Consider the following 17,415-nt stretch of genomic DNA (forward strand, 5'->3'; position numbering starts at 1 on the left):
ATGATTAATTTTTCTGTTAGATCATAACTGGTAGGTAAATCTGAAGCACAACATTGTAATTACATTGTAATTTGCATAATTCATAACAGACCATTAATTTACTATTGTCTTGATAACAGTCCATTCAGACTATCTCATTTAATTTGGGATAAAAAAATACATCTGTGCAAATCCTACAGCAATCCTGCATACAGGAATTTAACAGTGAAAAATCCCACATGGTTTTTGTGCCCATTTTCCTGTGAAACAACCTGCAGGGTTTCTGTAGGATTTTGACTGTGAGTTAGTTACTGGTTTCCCGTAATCCTTTCTGTTTGTTTACAACAGGATCCAATGCTGTCTAAGTGAACAGAATACAGTTAGCTGTACCTGTACATGATGAGGAGACGAGGTGGGATAAACAGCACTAGCATGCATGAGACTGACGGCTCCTTTACCATCCTGTTACACTCATAGATTGGCGTCTGTTCGTAGCCTTCAAAAGTGTTACAAGAATGAGACTCAACATTGTGTCTTTTTTTATTTTTTTTATTTTATTCACCTTTATTTAACCAGGTAGGCAAGTTGAGAACAAGTTCTCATTTACAACTGCGACCAGGCCAAGATAAAGCAAAGCAGTTCGACACATACAACGACACAGAGTTACACATGGAGTAAAACAAACATACAGTCAATAATACAGTAGAAAAATAAGTCTATATACAGTGTGAGCAAATGAGGTGAGATAAGGGAGATAAAGGCAAAAAAGGCCATGGTGGCGAAGTAAATACAATACAGCAAGTAAAATAAATATATATAAAAAATAAACACTGGAATGGTAGATTTGCAGTGGAAGAATGTGCAAAGTAGAGATAGAAATAATGGGGGTGCAAAGGAGCAAAATGGAGCAAAATTTTGAGACCACCAGTTTGTTTGTTTCATGGATTTGCCATAGACTGTATTAGGTCTGTTCCCCTCTTTTACTCTACACTCATTTGTTGTTCCCAGAGAACCAGTGGAAAGCCAACCATTTCATGTTGCATATGCCTAGATCCCCACCCCCCCGCCCCTTACTGGGGCTGGCTATCAGGGATGCTGGTGAAAGACAACAACTTCAAGGAAAGAATATGGAGGTGGAGAGGGAGAAAGAAAGAAAAAGGGAGAGAGGCAGAGAAAGAGGGAGAGAAAGAGCAGATCTGATTCATATGGGAATTTAATACTAGCCCAGCTCTATCATCGAGACTCATGAAAAATATTCTCATTCCTGGCATGCTCACCAGAGCACTTTCCCTGCCAACTAACCACACAGGGAAGGAAACAAAATGAGATAAAGAGGACCCCAAGGAGATGGAGAGAGAGAGAGAGAGAGAGGGGGGGGGGGCGGTTAGAGAGACAGAGTCCCTGGACCTGGAGAGAGAGAGAGAGAGAGAGAGAGAGAGAGGGGGCGGTTAGAGAGACAGAGTCCCTGGACCTAGAGAGAGAGAGAGAGAGAGAGAAAAGAGAGAGAGAGAGAGAGAGAGGTAGACAAGAGCTTGCTTAGTTATAAACAAAAAGAAAGATCAATCCCTACCAAACAGAATCCCGGTCTGCCACATTTAATCTTTTGTGTTTGTGAGATGGATGATGTTCGTTACTGTTGTGTGGCATAGTCTCATCCCAGCAGCCACGAGGAAGGGGAACATTTATCATCTCAAGCCTATATATGGGGAGGGGGTAGGGGTGTAGGTGGATGGGGGAGGGGAGCAGAGGGGTTTGATAAAGCATGGTGGAGATGGGTTAATGAGGACAGAAGCAGATGAAGAGAGAACCGTCTCCCATGACTTCCCTTAAACACACTATAAGCACAGCCAGAGAGAGAGAGGGGAAAGAGTGTATTTTTGCAGGCATTGACTGTTTTGTGTTCTGTGTTCTGTATTAGGTATTCTGTATTCTGTGTTCTGTATTCCGTGTTCTGTGATGTGTATGTGTGTTTCATTCAACATGGTTATTTTTGCTGTGCATGTGTAATGGAGGTCGTTCGGTGAACTAGGCTCATGTGATGAGTAACGTCTGCCTTAGACCTGAAGACTATAAGATCCTCAAGCTGATGCATAGGCTTTAGTTCAGTGGGCTAACACATTCCTGACTCTGGGTTGGTCAGTGTTGCTCCTTCTCTGTTCTGCTTCTGTCCTCCACTATAAGAGCTGTGCTAGCAGGTGGCCCAGGTCTGTTGTGTTGGGTGAGGGATTAGGCTTTAGGACATTGTTTGGTGGGAATGGTGCTGTGAATACAAAGGGATTAGTCCAAGGGTTGCTTCATTGACCGTATGTGTGTGTGTGTGTGTGTGTGTGTGTGTGTGTGTGTGTGTGTGTGTGTGTGTGTGTGTGTGTGTGTGTGTGTGTGTATATATATATATTTGTGTTTGGGAGGTGGCTTGGAATTTAGGTGATGATGGTAGAGATCTAGATGGAATGGTAAAATAAAATAATGCATCTGCCAGTAGTCTTAACACCCCACAGCTTCAGTAGTCTAACACCCCACAGCTTCAGTAGTTCAGCACCCCACGGCTTCAGTAGTTCAACACCCCACAGCTTCAGTAGTCCAACACCCCACAGCTTCAGTAGTCCAACACCCCACAGCTTCAGTAGTCCAACACCCCACAGCTTCAGTAGTCCAACACCCCACAGCTTCAGTAGTCCAACACCCCACAGCTTCAGTAGTCTAACACCCCACAGCTTCAGTAGTCCAACACCCCACAGCTTCAGTAGTCCAACACCCCACAGCTTCAGTAGTCCAACACCCCACAGCTTCAGTAGTCCAACACCCCACAGCTTCAGTAGTCCAACACCCCACAGCTTCAGTAGTCCAACACCCCACAGCTTCAGTAGTCCAACACCCCACAGCTTCAGTAGTCCAACACCCCACAGCTTCAGTAGTCCAACACCCCACAGCTTCAGTAGTCCAACACCCCACAGCTTCAGTAGTCCAACACCCCACATCTTCAGTAGTCCAACACCCCACATCTTCAGTAGTCTAACACCCCACAGCTTCAGTAGTCCAACACCCCACAGCTTCAGTAGTCCAACACCCCACAGCTTCAGTAGTCCAACACCCCACATCTTCAGTAGTCCAACACCCCACATCTTCAGTAGTCCAACACCCCACATCTTCAGTAGTCTAACACCCCACAGCTTCAGTAGTCCAACACCCCACAGCTTCAGTAGTCCAACACCCCACAGCTTCAGTAGTCCAACACCCCACAGCTTCAGTAATCCAACACCCCACAGCTTCGCCTATCTTTGAGGTAATGTTGACAATAACATTAGGCCTTCTACTCAATCCTGTTGAATATTTGCACAAGCCCCATTCCTTGACTGCCGTACAAATGAAATGCAATTTAAGAGATGTGCTAAAAGGCTATTTCATATGACCTCAGTCTAGGCAACATGAAAGCATGGTATGGTATTGTGCTTGTAAATCTTACTTCTGATTTCCTCCCCTCAATTTCCCTCTCCATGTGGTCCATAAACCCATGTGCAACCCTTTAAAAAGAAAATACGAATACCTTGAACCACATGCAGCCATTAGGAACACACAAAAGAGAGAACTGACAAATAGCCCTTTTAATGCCTTTCTTTGACTTTAATGAATTTATGTAATCTAATGGAGGTGGTGGGGGTGGGGATGAGGAGGGGTAACAAATGAAAAGCCCTGATCAGTGTACAATGACTGGAGAAAAAAATGCCATTCATCTTGGCTAGTATCCTCCGGGGCTCGTTGTTACAAGGCCGCGGGTCGAGGTGCTTGTTCCATTAACAGGGCAGCGAAAGGCTCTCTCTGAGTGGTCAGGGACCGGCGTTGACAGAGCGTCTGCGCGGCCTGCTCCCCCAGTTCAAGATTGTGAATCCCTCAGCGCGGGTTGACTCCTGAGTAACCTTCTGAGGTACCGCGAACTCACCCTCAAATGACCCCAAACTCTGAAGAAAGATCTAGGGGGATTCCAAGGGGTCACGAGACCCGGACCCGCACTTTTCAATAGGTAGACCGCTGAATGTGGAGGGTGCTTTGGGTTGCCGGAGAGAGAGAACTAATTATATATCACTACACAAACAAAAACATCGCACACAGGCGTTCAGATTACACATAGAATACATTACACACATACGCACACATTGACACATTTTTGTTAATTTGAATCAATCCCATTTAATGGAAATCGGCCTAATCATATTCAAAATTAAGCTAAATGTGTGAACATAATTCAGAAGGTGAAAATATTGTAGGCTATTAAAATCGGTAAACAGCCTATTCACGCAATTTATAACGAGGGACTGACTACACGAAACAATATGCCTCTTGGCCCTACAAAATGTCTTAATGATCTTTGCCAGGTTGCAGTTGTAAATGAGAACTTGTTCTCAACTGGCCTACCTGGATAAATAAAGGTGAAAAAAAATCAATAAATCAAAATGTCATTACAGAGTAATTACAAAACATAGCCCAAAGGCAAAGATTAGACAAAAAAATAATATATATATATTGTTGAAATTATGAATAGGCTCTATTTGGTAGGCTATAAAACACACAAATAAAATGTAGCCTAAAATAAAATGAGCGTAGAAGTAGAGCGTATAGAAAGGCTTTTGGAAATGTGGAAACATCCACCTGATTTCACTTAGCTTAAAAAACCCACGACTCTGGCTTTTCGAACGCCATATTGGATTTTTTTTCCCCTCGTTACTTTCTGTTTGGGAAAATGATTTGTGTCACATTTTATACATTCTAGGTTGCAACGTTGTTACGCTGCGAGGCAAGAAGTTTCGTCAGGTTCGTGGGCTTAGATATCTCGATGACTGTTGTCATTGGGAGGAGACCTGCTTTTGCCACCCCCTTGCTGGGCCCCGCGTTGACCTGCCCTTGCACAGTTTTCCCGGTTGGGGAGTGTTATTCGCTGGGATGCTGTTGCTGCCTGTGACGGCGCGGCTACAGAGAACGACACAGCGCTAACTCACACATTATGGACAGAAGGCATAATGACCCATATTTACACCCCAGTAAGTATCTTTCCTTGCTCTGTTTGAAATACGTTTAATCCTCTATATTCGTTGGTTAGTTCTGCTATTTGGAGACGGTCCATGGCGTCTTTTTCTCGGAGTGCCAGCGGGCGAGCTAGATGGAGCAGTCCACGGACTCGGCTGGAGATTTCCCTCCGTAGATATTTATTCAATGTTCATGTTTAGTTCGGCCTGCTTAGCACTCGTCCGGCTGTAGTAGTGCCTCTTGACAATGAGGGGCTGCGGGCAATGTAAAAGTCATGGGATTGCGGTTCTCCTGTTCAGACAAGGTCAGAGGTTGGCAGTTTAATTGCGCTTAAATGTATGTAATTTATGAATGGTCGTCCGGCATTTCTTGCCAACTGTTTTTGACATAAACACAATTTATTGGTTTACAATGGTGTTTTCCCTATCGTGGGCGATATGTCTAGGCCTAACGATCGAAAGAGTGGGGCTTTTCTGTCCAGGTCTTCAACAAAACTTTTCCCGAGTGGAAAAAAATAATAATCTTATGGGGCTCCCTGGTCAATGTGGAGACTGGAGGCTGCCCTATTGGAGTTATGGTTCACACATACATACCACGAACTTATTCAGACAAGAGAAACTGCACAGAAAACAACAAGAAAAAATAAAAAAAACATTGAGGAGCCTAGGCAGCAAATAGGCCCATAGCTAATAACGCTGTTATTTCTTATGTATTGGTTGTAGTCTAGTCTGCATCCTACTCATGTAATCATAATGCAAGATGTGTGTAAAAGGCAGCAGTACATGCTGAGGTGAATACTAACATGATGTGAGACTTTTTTGTGACGCTTTCAGTCTGTGATTTGTGCAGCAGTTAAGCAGCCCAGGGCTTCTTTAAGTCCACATAGTGAGTCACACACTACATGCATCATTTATCATGTGATGTTCTCCTTGAATGAAACATTCATTGCCAAGCCACTGCAATAGAGCATGATGTTATTATTATCATCAACAGTGCTTTGTGACAATGTCGGGAGATCTCGAGTGGTGCAGTGGTCTAAGGCACTGCATCACAACAGACCCTAGTTTCGATTCCAGGCAGTATCACAATCGGCCGTGATTGGGAGTCCCATAGGGAAGCGCCCAATTGACCCAGCGTCGTCCGGATTAGGGGTTGGCCCGGGGTAGGCCGTCATTGTAAATAAACATTTGTTCTTAACTGGCTTCGCCTAGTTAAATAAAGGTTCAACTCAAATAAAATACATCTAAAACCACATTAAAGGGATTGGAGTCTCTTGGAGTCATTTATCTTTGGGATGTTGTTGCCTGACTAGATAGTTCAGCAGCTTGTATGTGAGTGAAACTGCCATCGCTGTGAACGGTTGTGCCTCCTGGTAATGGGAGACTGTTGTGAAGCGGTGAGCAAACATGACAGAATATTCCTAAACGGACCATTTGTATCCCCCTCAGACTAGAATCTCACTCAGTTCACTTCTGTTGTGTCTTGTTGAAATTGTTATTCCCTACAGAGTACTGGAAATAACAAGTTCATAGGTCTAATATGCAGGCGCTTCTACACCTGCATTGCTTGCTGTTTGGGGTTTTAGGTCTGGGTTTCTGTACAGCACTTTGAGATATCAGCTGATGTACGAAGGGCTATATAAATAAATTAGATTTGATTTGATAAGGTGTTATTTTATTCATGTTCCATAACAGACATAAGAGTTCTGATATGAAACATTCAATTCTATCTTTTTTTTAATGGTTTATTATTTCGTACTAAACATAAACTGTTGTAGTGACACCGAGTTCTGTGAAGGCTGTAAAACAGGCCATTCAAGTACAGTCATTCAATTGACACACTGTTCAGGACAACCTAATGTACAGGAAAGCATATTTATTAGCTATAATATAGTGTCGTTTCATAGCCATGGACGATCACATTGACAAAATAATAAAACTGTCCCTCGGAATTTGTAACATGTAATAGAGAATCTGTGCATCGAGCCGACAGTAGAGATCCTACAGGACGTTATCAATAAAACTTCACAATACGGAGAGTTCGATTTGGAAAGGAGACTCCCAGCTCTAATAAAACCATTGACAACTTCAAGCCGTTTTCAAGGGATTGTTAAATAAATGTTCTAACTATTTGGTTTCAATATCATCACCTCTTGAAGAGCCTCGTCAGAACTACACATTTTCAGATCATTCCACGTTTATCTCAATCATCGGAGTTATACAGGAAGTAACTGCATGCTTTTCATGATCAGTAAACATCAATTGATCATGTAGTTTCAGATATGTGAGGGTAGCCTATCAATTTGGCATGTAGCTAGTAGGCTTGAGCGGTATCCAGATTGTCCTACTTTCATACCGACCTTGTGCCATACCCTGGATATTCTGTAATACCGGCACTGAACACAAGGGTCGCTGTTTTCAAACCCCACTGATACTCTGTAATCCGAAGGTGCCAATGCTTTGCATGGAAAAATCTGAAATTTGTAGTTCTGACTATGCTCTTCAAGAAAATAGTTGTATAGCGGTTTGGAAATAAACTCTTAAAATATAGTTTATAAGGCTTTTATACCAATTTTCTGTATACCGGTAAATAGCCTCTAAAATATATGTAAACAGACCATAAATGTCTAAATGATTTTTCTTGGAAAGCTGTGAATGCTGTTATATGATACAATATCAGTACTTGTTGCATTCACAACTTGTCTGAGTCCTGTCAACAACTGATTTCAGCCAGTGTCTGGCTGTGGATTGACTGCATTGGTTGAACGGAAGGTTGGCATATCGGCAGTTAATTAAAAACCTGTAAAGAATAATTCCTCTAAAGATGGCTAGCTAGCAAACATACAGTACAGGAACATTCTTCAAGTTCATTATTTTACACTATCTTACACAGCAATGGCAAATCATGGTTGACCAATTCCCTGACCAAAATAGCTGACCTTTATCACATCATAAGAAGATTCATGTCCATTCTAGCATTCCAATTCCTAATTCTATGAATCAAATCAGGGAGAGGTCGGACTCAGCAGCACATCATAGTTTAATAAAGTTTGGAGAACTTCAGTGGATTATGCCAAGTTATAAATGTTCTTGCTTTTTGGCATTTCTGTGGTTTCCCGTCAGTCTGGGGGTTCACAGACGTGCAGGCATTCACTCTGCTGCTGCTGTTCAGGGAAACGATATGCACATAACTCACAGATCTGTGGAAGTCCTGGAGATAAAGACAGTCAACGGAGATGGGGTGGAAAATAAGTATTGGAATAGGAAAGAAAGAGACAGAGAGAAGAGGGAGAAAAGAGAGTGAGAAAGAGAGAGAGAAGCGAGATAGAAGAGAGAGAGAGAGAAAGAGAGAGTGAAGCGAGAGAGAAGAGAGAGTGAGAAAGAGAGAGGGAAGCGAGAGAAGAGAGAGTGAGAAAGAGAGAGGGAAGCTAGAGAGAAGAGAGAGGGAAGCAAGAGAGAAGAGAGAGAGAGAAGAGAGAGTGAGAAAGAGAGGGAAGCGAGAGAGAAGAGAGAAGAGAGAGTGAGAAAGAGAGAGGGAAGCGAGAGTGAAGAGAGAGAGAAAAGGAGGGAAGAAAGAGAAAGAGAGAGGAGAGAGAGGGGTCCCACCAGGACTGGTTAACAGTAGCAACTCTTGTTTAACTGCTGCCAAGGGTCAATGATCCTCCAGTTTTCTGTTTGAGTAACCAAATCAAATCAAATTGTATTTGTCACATGCGCCGAATACAACAATACCTTGCAATGAAATAACAATTGCGTAGAAGGGGGGGGACAATACAGATAGCCTGGGTAGCCATTTGATTTGCTGTTCAGGAGTCTTATGGCTTGGGGGTAGAAGCTCTTTAGAAGCCTCGTGGACCTAGGCTTGGTGCTTCGCTTGCCGTGCGGTAGCATAATAGAGAACAGTCTATGATTGGGGTGGCTGGAATCTTTGACCATTTTTAGGGCCTTCCTCTGACACCGCCTGGTATAGAGGTGCTGGATGGCTGGAAGCTTGGCCCTGGGGATGTACTGGGCCGTACGCACTACCCTCTGTAGTGCCATGCGGTCGGAGGCCGAGCAGTTGCCATACCAGGCAGTTATGCAACCCGTCACGATGTTCTCGATGGTGCAGCTGAAAACTCTTTTGAGGATCTGAGGACCCATGCCAAATCTTTTCAGTCTCCTGAGGGGGAATAGGCTTTGTCGTGCCTTCTTCACGACTGTCTTGGTGTGCTTTGAACATGTCAGTATGTTGGTGATGTGGATGGAACTTGAAGCTCTCAATCTGCTTCACTACAGGCCTGTCGATGAGATTGAGGGTGTGCTCGGTTCTCTTTTTTTTATAGTCCACAATCATCTCCTTTGTCTTGATCACGTTGAGGGAGAGGTTGTCCTGGCACCGCATGGTCAGGTCTCTGACCTCCTCCCTATAGGCTGTCTCATCGTTGTCGGTGATCAGTGTTGACTGTTGTGTCATCTTCAAATTTAATGATGGTGTTGGAGTCGTGCCTGGCCGTGCAGTCATGAGTGAACAGGGAGTACAGGAGGGGACTGAGCACGCACCCCTGAGGGGCCCCTGTGTTGAGGATCAGCGTGGCGGATGTGTTTTTACCTAGCTCACCACCTGGGGGCGGCCCGTCACGAAGTCCAGGATCCAGTTGCAGAGGGAGGTGTTTAGTCCCAGGGTCCTTAGCTTAGTGATGAGCTTTGTGGGCACTATGGTGTTGAACGCTGAGCTGTAGTCAATGAATAGCGTTCTCATATAGGTGTTCTTTTGTCCAGGTGGGAAAGGGCAGTGTGGAGTGCAATGTAGACGGCATCATCTGTGGATCTGTTGGGGCGGTATGCAAATTGGAGTGGGTCTAGGGTTTCTGGGATAATGGTGTTGTGAGCCATGACCAGCCTTTCAAAGCATTTCATTTTTTCATTGCATTGTTCTTGGGCACAGGGACTTTGGTGGTGTTCTTGAAACATGTTGGTATTACAGATTCAGATAGGGAGTGGTTGAAATTGTCATTTAAGACACTCGCCACTTTGTCAGCACATGCTCGGAGAACATATCCTGGTAATCCGGCCTTGTCAATGTTGACTTGTTTAAAGAAAGGTCTTACTCACATCGGCTGCGGAGAGCGTGTGATCACACAGTCGTCCGGAACAGCTGATGCTCTCATGCATGTTTCAGTGTTACTTGCCTCAAAGCGAGCATAGAAGTTATTTAGCTCGTCTGGTAGGCTGTGCTTCCGTTTGTAGTCTGTAATAGTTTACAAGCCTTGCCACATCCGACGAGCGTCAGAGCCGGTGTTGTACGATTCGATCTTAGTCCTTTATTGACGCTTTGCCTGTTTGATGGTTCGTCTGAGGGCATAGCGGGATTTCTTAGAAGCTTCCGGGTTAGAGTCCCTCTCCTTGAAACCGGCGGCTCTACCCTTTATCTCAGTGCAAATGTTGCCTGTAATCCATGGCTTCTGGTTGGGGTATGTACGTACAGTCACAGTGGGGACAACGTTAACTTATTGATAAAGCCAGTGACTGATGTGATGTACTCCTCAATGCCATCAGAGGAATATTCCAGTCTGTGCTAGCGAATCAGTCCTGTAGTTTAGCATCTGCCTCATCTGGCCACTTTTTTATAGACCGAGTCACTGGTGCTCACTGCTTTAATTTTTCCTTGTAAGCAGGAATCAGGAGGATATAATTATGGTCAGATTTTTCCAAACGGAGGGCGAGGGAGAGGTTTGTATGCTTCTCTGTGTGTGAAGTAAAGGTGGTCCAGAGTTTTTTCCCCTTCTGGTTGCACATTTAACACGCTGATAGAAATGAGGTAAAACTGATTTAAGTTTCCCTGCATTAAAGTCCCCGGCCACTAGGAGCTCCGCCTCTGGATGAGTGTTTTCCTGTTTGCATATGGCGGTATACAGCTCATTGTGTGAGGTTTTATTGCCAGCGTCGGTCTGTGGTTGTATGTAGACAGCTACGAAAAATACAGGTGAAAATTCTCTAGGAAGATAGTGTGGTCTAAAACCTATCATGAGGTACTCTACCTCAGGCAAGAAAAGCCTTGAGACTTCCTTAGATATCGTGCACCAGCTGTTGTTTACATATATGCATAGGCCACCGCCGCCCCGTGTCTTACCAGAGGCTGCTGTTCTGTCCTGCCGATAGAGTGTATAACCCACCAGCTGTATGTTCTTAATGTCGTCGTTCAGCCACGACTCGGTGAAACATAAGATATTACAGTTTTTAATGTCCCGTTGGTAGGATATACGTGCTTTCAGTTCGTCCCATTTATTTTCCAGCGATTAAATGTTAGCTAGCAGGACAGAAGGCAAAGACAGATTAGCAATTTGTCACCTGATGCTCACGAGGCACCCCAATATTTTTCAGCAAAATCTCTGTTTCCTTCTCCAGCGAATTACGGGGATCGGTAATGGTTCGGTGTCTGTAGTATATCCCTCCCCTCTGACTCATTGAAGAAAAACTCTTCTTCTAATCTTAGATGAATAATCGCAGTTCTGATGTCCAGAAGCTCTTTTCATTAGCAGCAACATTATGTACAAAACAAGTTACGAACAACGCGAAAAAACTAACAAAATAGCTTGGCTGGTTAAGAGCCAATAAGACGTTAGCCTTCCCCTCCGACGTCATCATGGATACCCACTCTACATGTACACACTCTCTCACTCTCTCATTCACTCACTCACTCACTCACTCACTCACTCACTCACTCACTCACTCACTCACTCACTCACTCACTCACTCACTCACACACACTCCAATAGGCTTTTACCAGGCTCACATCTATTGTGTGCCGTCTGCTAATACATATGACAGTTTTGAACTGCAGTTGGTATGAAATGGCAGAATCCTTGTGCAAATATGGCTTGGTCGACACACCCACACCTGTATGGCTTGGTATTACCGGGGGGGGGGGGGGGGAGTCAATAGAGGGAGAGTCAACTTGTGAGTTTGTTGTTCACAGGCTGGTTTGGTTTCATATTTAAATAGGCCCTCGCATTCATATGCTTCGTCACATGCCCATTTTGGCACATTGTCTTTTCTGCTATACAGTGCTTGGATGTCTTGACACTTTTTAAATTTAGTTCATGTATTTCCACTTTTACTAGAGCCAGGATGATACCAGTATCGCGATACTCCTTACTATTGTGTCAAGGAAACAAAACATGAAGCAGATTTAACTTCTTTAGGAAAACAGCCCTTATGTTGGAAACAATCATCATTATGTTGTCATCCTGAGGCACATTTATTTATTTTCCAAACTACAGCACACAATATGTTACATACTAGAGGTCGATTTACTTAGGGCCGATTTCAAGTTTTCATAACAACCGGAAATCTGTATTTTTGGGCGCCAATTTACCAATTTTTATATATTATATATATATATATGGACATCAGAACTGCGATATATATATATATATTTTTTTTTGTATACCTTTATTTAACTAGGCAAGTCAGTTAAAGAACACATTCTTATTTCCTAGGAACGGTGGGTTAACTGCCCTGTTCAGGGGTAGAACGGTAGATTTTCACCTTGTCAGCTCGGGGATCCAATCTTGCAACCTTACAGTTAATAACGACCTGCCTCTCTCTCGTTGCACTCCACAAGGAGACTGCCGGTTACACGAATGCAGTAAGCCAAGGTAAGTTGCTAGCTAGCATTAAACTTATCTTATAATAAACAATCAATCATAATCACTAGTTAACTACACATGGTTGATGATATTACTAGATATTATCTAGCGTGTCCTGCGTTACATATAATCTGACTGAGCATACAAGCATACAAGTATCTAAGTATCTGACTGAGCGGTGGTAGGCAGAAGCAGGCTCGTAAACATTCATTCAAACAGCACTTTTGTGCGTTTTGCCAGCAGCTCTTCGTTGTGCGTCAAGCATTGCACTGTTTATGACTTCAAGCCTATCAACTCCCGAGATGAGGCTGGTGTAACCGAAGTGAAATGGCTTGTTCCCCTTCCCCATGGGTAACGCCGCTTCGATGGTGGCTGTTGTCGTTGTGTTGCTGGTTCGAGCCCAGGGCGGAGCGAGGAGAGGGACGGAAGCTATACTGTTACACTGGCAATACTAAAGTGCCTGTAAGAACATCCAATAGTCAAAGGTTAATGAAATACAAATGGTATAGAGGGATATAGTCCTATAATTCCTATAATAACTACAATCTAAAACTTCTTACGTGGGAATATTGAAGTCTCATGTTAAAAGGAACCACCAGTTTTCATATGTTCTCATGTTCTGAGCAATAAACTGAAACGTTAGCTTTCTTACATAGCACATATTGCACTTTTACTTTCTTCTCCAAAACTTTGTTTTTGCATTATTTAAACCAAATTGAACATGTTTCATTATTTACTTGAGGCTAAATAGATTTTATTTATGTATTATATTAAGTTAAAATAAGTGTTCATTCAGTATTGTTGTAATTGTCATTATTACAAATAAATAAATAAAAATCGGCCGATTAATCGGTATCAGCTTTTTGGTCCTCCAATCGTCGGTATCGGTATCGGCGTTGAAAGATCATAATCGGACGACCTCTATCACATACAGCAGGTTTTTAAAGGACCAAAGAGTTGTCTGCTTCATGTTTTCTTTTTTTGCCATGGAATACAACATTGCATCACAGCCCTACTGACTGGTGTTATCCTCACCTGCTATCATCACAGCCCTGCTGACTGGTGTTATCCTCACCTGCTATCATCACAGCCCTGCTGACTGGTGTTATCCTCACCTGCTATCATCACAGCCCTGCTGACTGGTGTTATCCTCACCTGCTATCATCACAGCCCTGCTGACTGGTGTTATCCTCACCTGCTATCATCACAGCCCTGCTGACTGGTGTTATCCTCACCTGCTATCATCACAGCCCTGCTGACTGGTGTTATCCTCACCTGCTACCATCACAGCCCTGCTGACTGGTGTTATCCTCACCTGCTATCATCACAGCCCTGCTGACTGGTGTTATCCTCACCTGCTATCATCACCTGCTATCATCACCTGCTACCATCACAGCCCTGCTGACTGGTGTTATCCTCACCTGCTATCATCACAGCCCTGCTGACTGGTGTTATCCTCACCTGCTATCATCACCTGCTATCATCACCTGCTACTATCACAGCCCTGCTGACTGGTGTTATCCTCACCTGCTATCATCACCTGCTACCATCACAGCCCTGCTGACTGGTGTTATCCTCACCTGCTATCATCACCTGCTATCATCACCTGCTATCATCACAGCCCTGCTGACTGGTGTTATCCTCACCTGCTATCATCACAGCCCTGCTGACTGGTGTTATCCTCACCTGCTATCATCACCTGCTATCATCACCTGCTACCATCACAGCCCTGCTGACTGGTGTTATCCTCACCTGCTATCATCACAGCCCTGCTGACTGGTGTTATCCTCACCTGCTATCATCACAGCCCTGCTGACTGGTGTTATCCTCACCTGCTATCATCACAGCCCTGCTGACTGGTGTTATCCTCACCTGCTATCATCACAGCCCTGCTGACTGGTGTTATCCTCACCTGCTATCATCACAGCCCTGCTGACTGGTGTTATCATCACCTGCTATCATCACCTGCTATCATCACCTGCTACCATCACAGCCCTGCTGACTGGTGTTATCCTCACCTGCTATCATCACAGCCCTACTGACTGGTGTTATCCTCACCTGCTATCATCACAGCCCTGCTGACTGGTGTTATCCTCACCTGCTATCATCACAGCCCTGCTGACTGGTGTTATCCTCACCTGCTATCATCACCTGCTATCATCACCTGCTACCATCACAGCCCTGCTGACTGGTGTTATCCTCACCTGCTATCATCACAGCCCTACTAACTGGTGTTATCCTCACCTGCTATCATCACAGCCCTGCTGACTGGTGTTATCCTCACCTGCTATCATCACCTGCTATCATCACCTGCTACCATCACAGCCCTGCTGACTGGTGTTATTCTCACCTGCTATCATCACAGCCCTACTAACTGGTGTTATCCTCACCTGCTATCATCACAGCCCTGCTGACTGGTGTTATCCTCACCTGCTATCATCACCTGCTATCATCACCTGCTACCATCACAGCCCTGCTGACTGGTGTTATCCTCACCTGCTATCATCACAGCCCTGCTGACTGGTGTTATCCTCACCTGCTATCATCACAGCCCTGCTGACTGGTGTTATCCTCACCTGCTATCATCACAGCCCTGCTGACTGGTGTTATCCTCACCTGCTATCATCACAGCCCTGCTTGCTGGTGTTATCCTCACCTGCTATCATCACAGCCCTGCTGACTGGTGTTATCCTCACCTGCTATCATCACCTGCTATCATCACCTGCTATCATCACAGCCCTACTGACTGGTGTTATCACCTGCTATCATCACCTGCTGGGAAAACACCATTCTAAACAGTACACCTGAGAAAAGACCATTCAAAACAGCACACCTGGGAAAACACCATTCTAAACAGAGCACCTGGGAAAACACCATTCTAAACAGTACACCTGGGAAAACACCATTCTAACAGATCACCTGGGAAAACACCATTCTAAACAGTACACCTGGGAAAACACCATTCTAAACAGTACACCTGGGAAAACACCATTCTAAACAGTACACCTGGGAAAACACCATTCTAAACAGTACACCTGGGAAAACACCATTCTAAACAGAGCACCTGGGAAAACACCATTCTAAACAGAGCGCCTGGGAAAACACCATTCTAAACAGTACACCTGGGAAAACACCATTCTGTAACGGTTTTCTTTGGGTGAAGTAGAGTCGGACCAAAACGCAGCGTGGCTATTGCGATACATGTTTAATGAAACAAAGAAAACACGAATCAAATACAAAACAATAAACGTAACACGAAAACCGAAACAGCCTAAAACTGGTGCAAAGTAGCACAGAGACAGGAACAAGGACACTAAGGACAATCACCCATGAAACACTCAAAGAATATGGCTGCCTAAATATGGTTCCCAATCAGAGACAACGATAAACACCTGCCTCTGATTGAGAACCACTTCAGACAGCCATAGACTTAACTAAAACACCCCACCTAGCTACAATCCCAATACCAACACACCACATACAAAAACCCATGCCACACCCTGGCCTGACCAAATAAATGAAGATAAATACAAAATACTTCGACCAGGGCGTGACAGAACCCCCCCCCCCTAAGGTGCGGACTCCCGGACGCACATCAAAACAATAGGGAGGGTCCGGGTGGGCGTCTGTCCATGGTGGTGGCTCCGGCGCGGGACGTGGACCCCACTCAATCAATGTCTTAGTCCCTCCTCCTCGCGTCCTAGGATAGTCCACCCTCGCCGCCGACCATGGCCTAGTAGTCCTCACCCAGAATCCCACTGGACTGAGGGGCAGCTCGGGACTGAGGGGCAGCTCGGGACTGAGGGGCAGCTCGGGACTGAGGGGCAGCTCGGGACTGAGGGGAAGCTCAGCACTGAGGGGAAGCTCAGCACTGAGGGGAAGCTCAGCACTGAGGGGAAGCCCAGCACTGAGAGGAAGCTCAGCACTGAGAGGAAGCTCAGGCAGGTAGTTGGATCTGGCAGATCCTGGCTGGCTGGTGGTTCTGGCAGATCCTGGCTGACTGGCGGATCTGGAAGAGTCTGGTTGACTGGCAGATCTGGAAGAGTCTGGCTGACTGGCACATCTGGAAGAGTCTGGCTGACTGGCACATCTGGAAGAGTCTGGCTGACTGGCAGATCTGGAAGAGTCTGGCTGACTGACGGATCCTGGCTGACTGGCGGTTCAGGAAGATCCTGGCTGAATGGCGGATCCTGGCTGAATAGCGGATCCAGGCTGACTGGCGGATCTGGAAGATCCTGGCTGACTGGCAGCTCTGGCTGCTCCATGCTGACTGGCAGCTCTGGCTGCTCCATGCTGACTGGCAGCTCTGGCTGCTCCATGCTGACTGGCTGCTCTGGCTGCTCCATGCTGACTGGCTGCTCCATGCTGACTGGCGGCTCTGGCTGCTCCATGCTGACTGGCGGATCTGGCTGCTCCCTACAGACTGGCAGCTCTGGCGGCTCCTTGCAGACTGACAGCTCTGGCGGCCCCTTGCAGACTGGCAGCTCTGGTGGCATCCTGCAGACTGGCAGCTCTGGCGGCTCCTTGCAGACTGGCAGCTCCTTGCAGACTGGGAGCTCCTTGCAGACTGGCAGCTCCTTGCAGACTGGCAGCTCTATGCAGACTGGAGACTCCGGCAGCGCTGTAGAGACGGAAGGCTCTGGCAGCGCTAGATAGGTGGGAGACTCCGGCAGCGCTGGAGAGGAGGAAGGCTCTGACAGCGCTGGACATGTGAGGCGCACTGTAGGCCTGATGCGTGGTGCTGGCACTGGTGGTACTGGGCCGAGAACACGCACAGGAAGCCTGGT

At 45.5% G+C, this 17,415-nt stretch overlaps 1 protein-coding gene across 2 annotated transcripts in view; it reads left to right on the forward strand.

The window, feature by feature from the left end:
• Positions 1-4,621: 4,621 nt before the first annotated feature.
• Positions 4,622-17,415, forward strand: part of rxrgb (retinoid X receptor, gamma b) — a 78,184-nt gene continuing 65,390 nt past the window's right edge. Inside the window, exon 1 of one of the 2 annotated variants that reach the window (XM_090236406.1) lies at positions 4,622-5,012. In XM_090236406.1, the coding sequence (XP_090092532.1) occupies positions 4,976-5,012 (37 nt within the window). In that variant the 5' untranslated portion in view covers positions 4,622-4,975. The remainder of the gene's footprint in view (positions 5,013-17,415) is intronic. The other variant, XM_036978899.2, reaches the window with a different exon arrangement.

Source organism: Oncorhynchus mykiss, chromosome 5, assembly GCF_057628025.1.
Source record: "Oncorhynchus mykiss isolate SJ-2025 chromosome 5, ASM5762802v1, whole genome shotgun sequence".
Classification (NCBI taxonomy): Eukaryota; Metazoa; Chordata; class Actinopteri; order Salmoniformes; family Salmonidae; genus Oncorhynchus; species Oncorhynchus mykiss.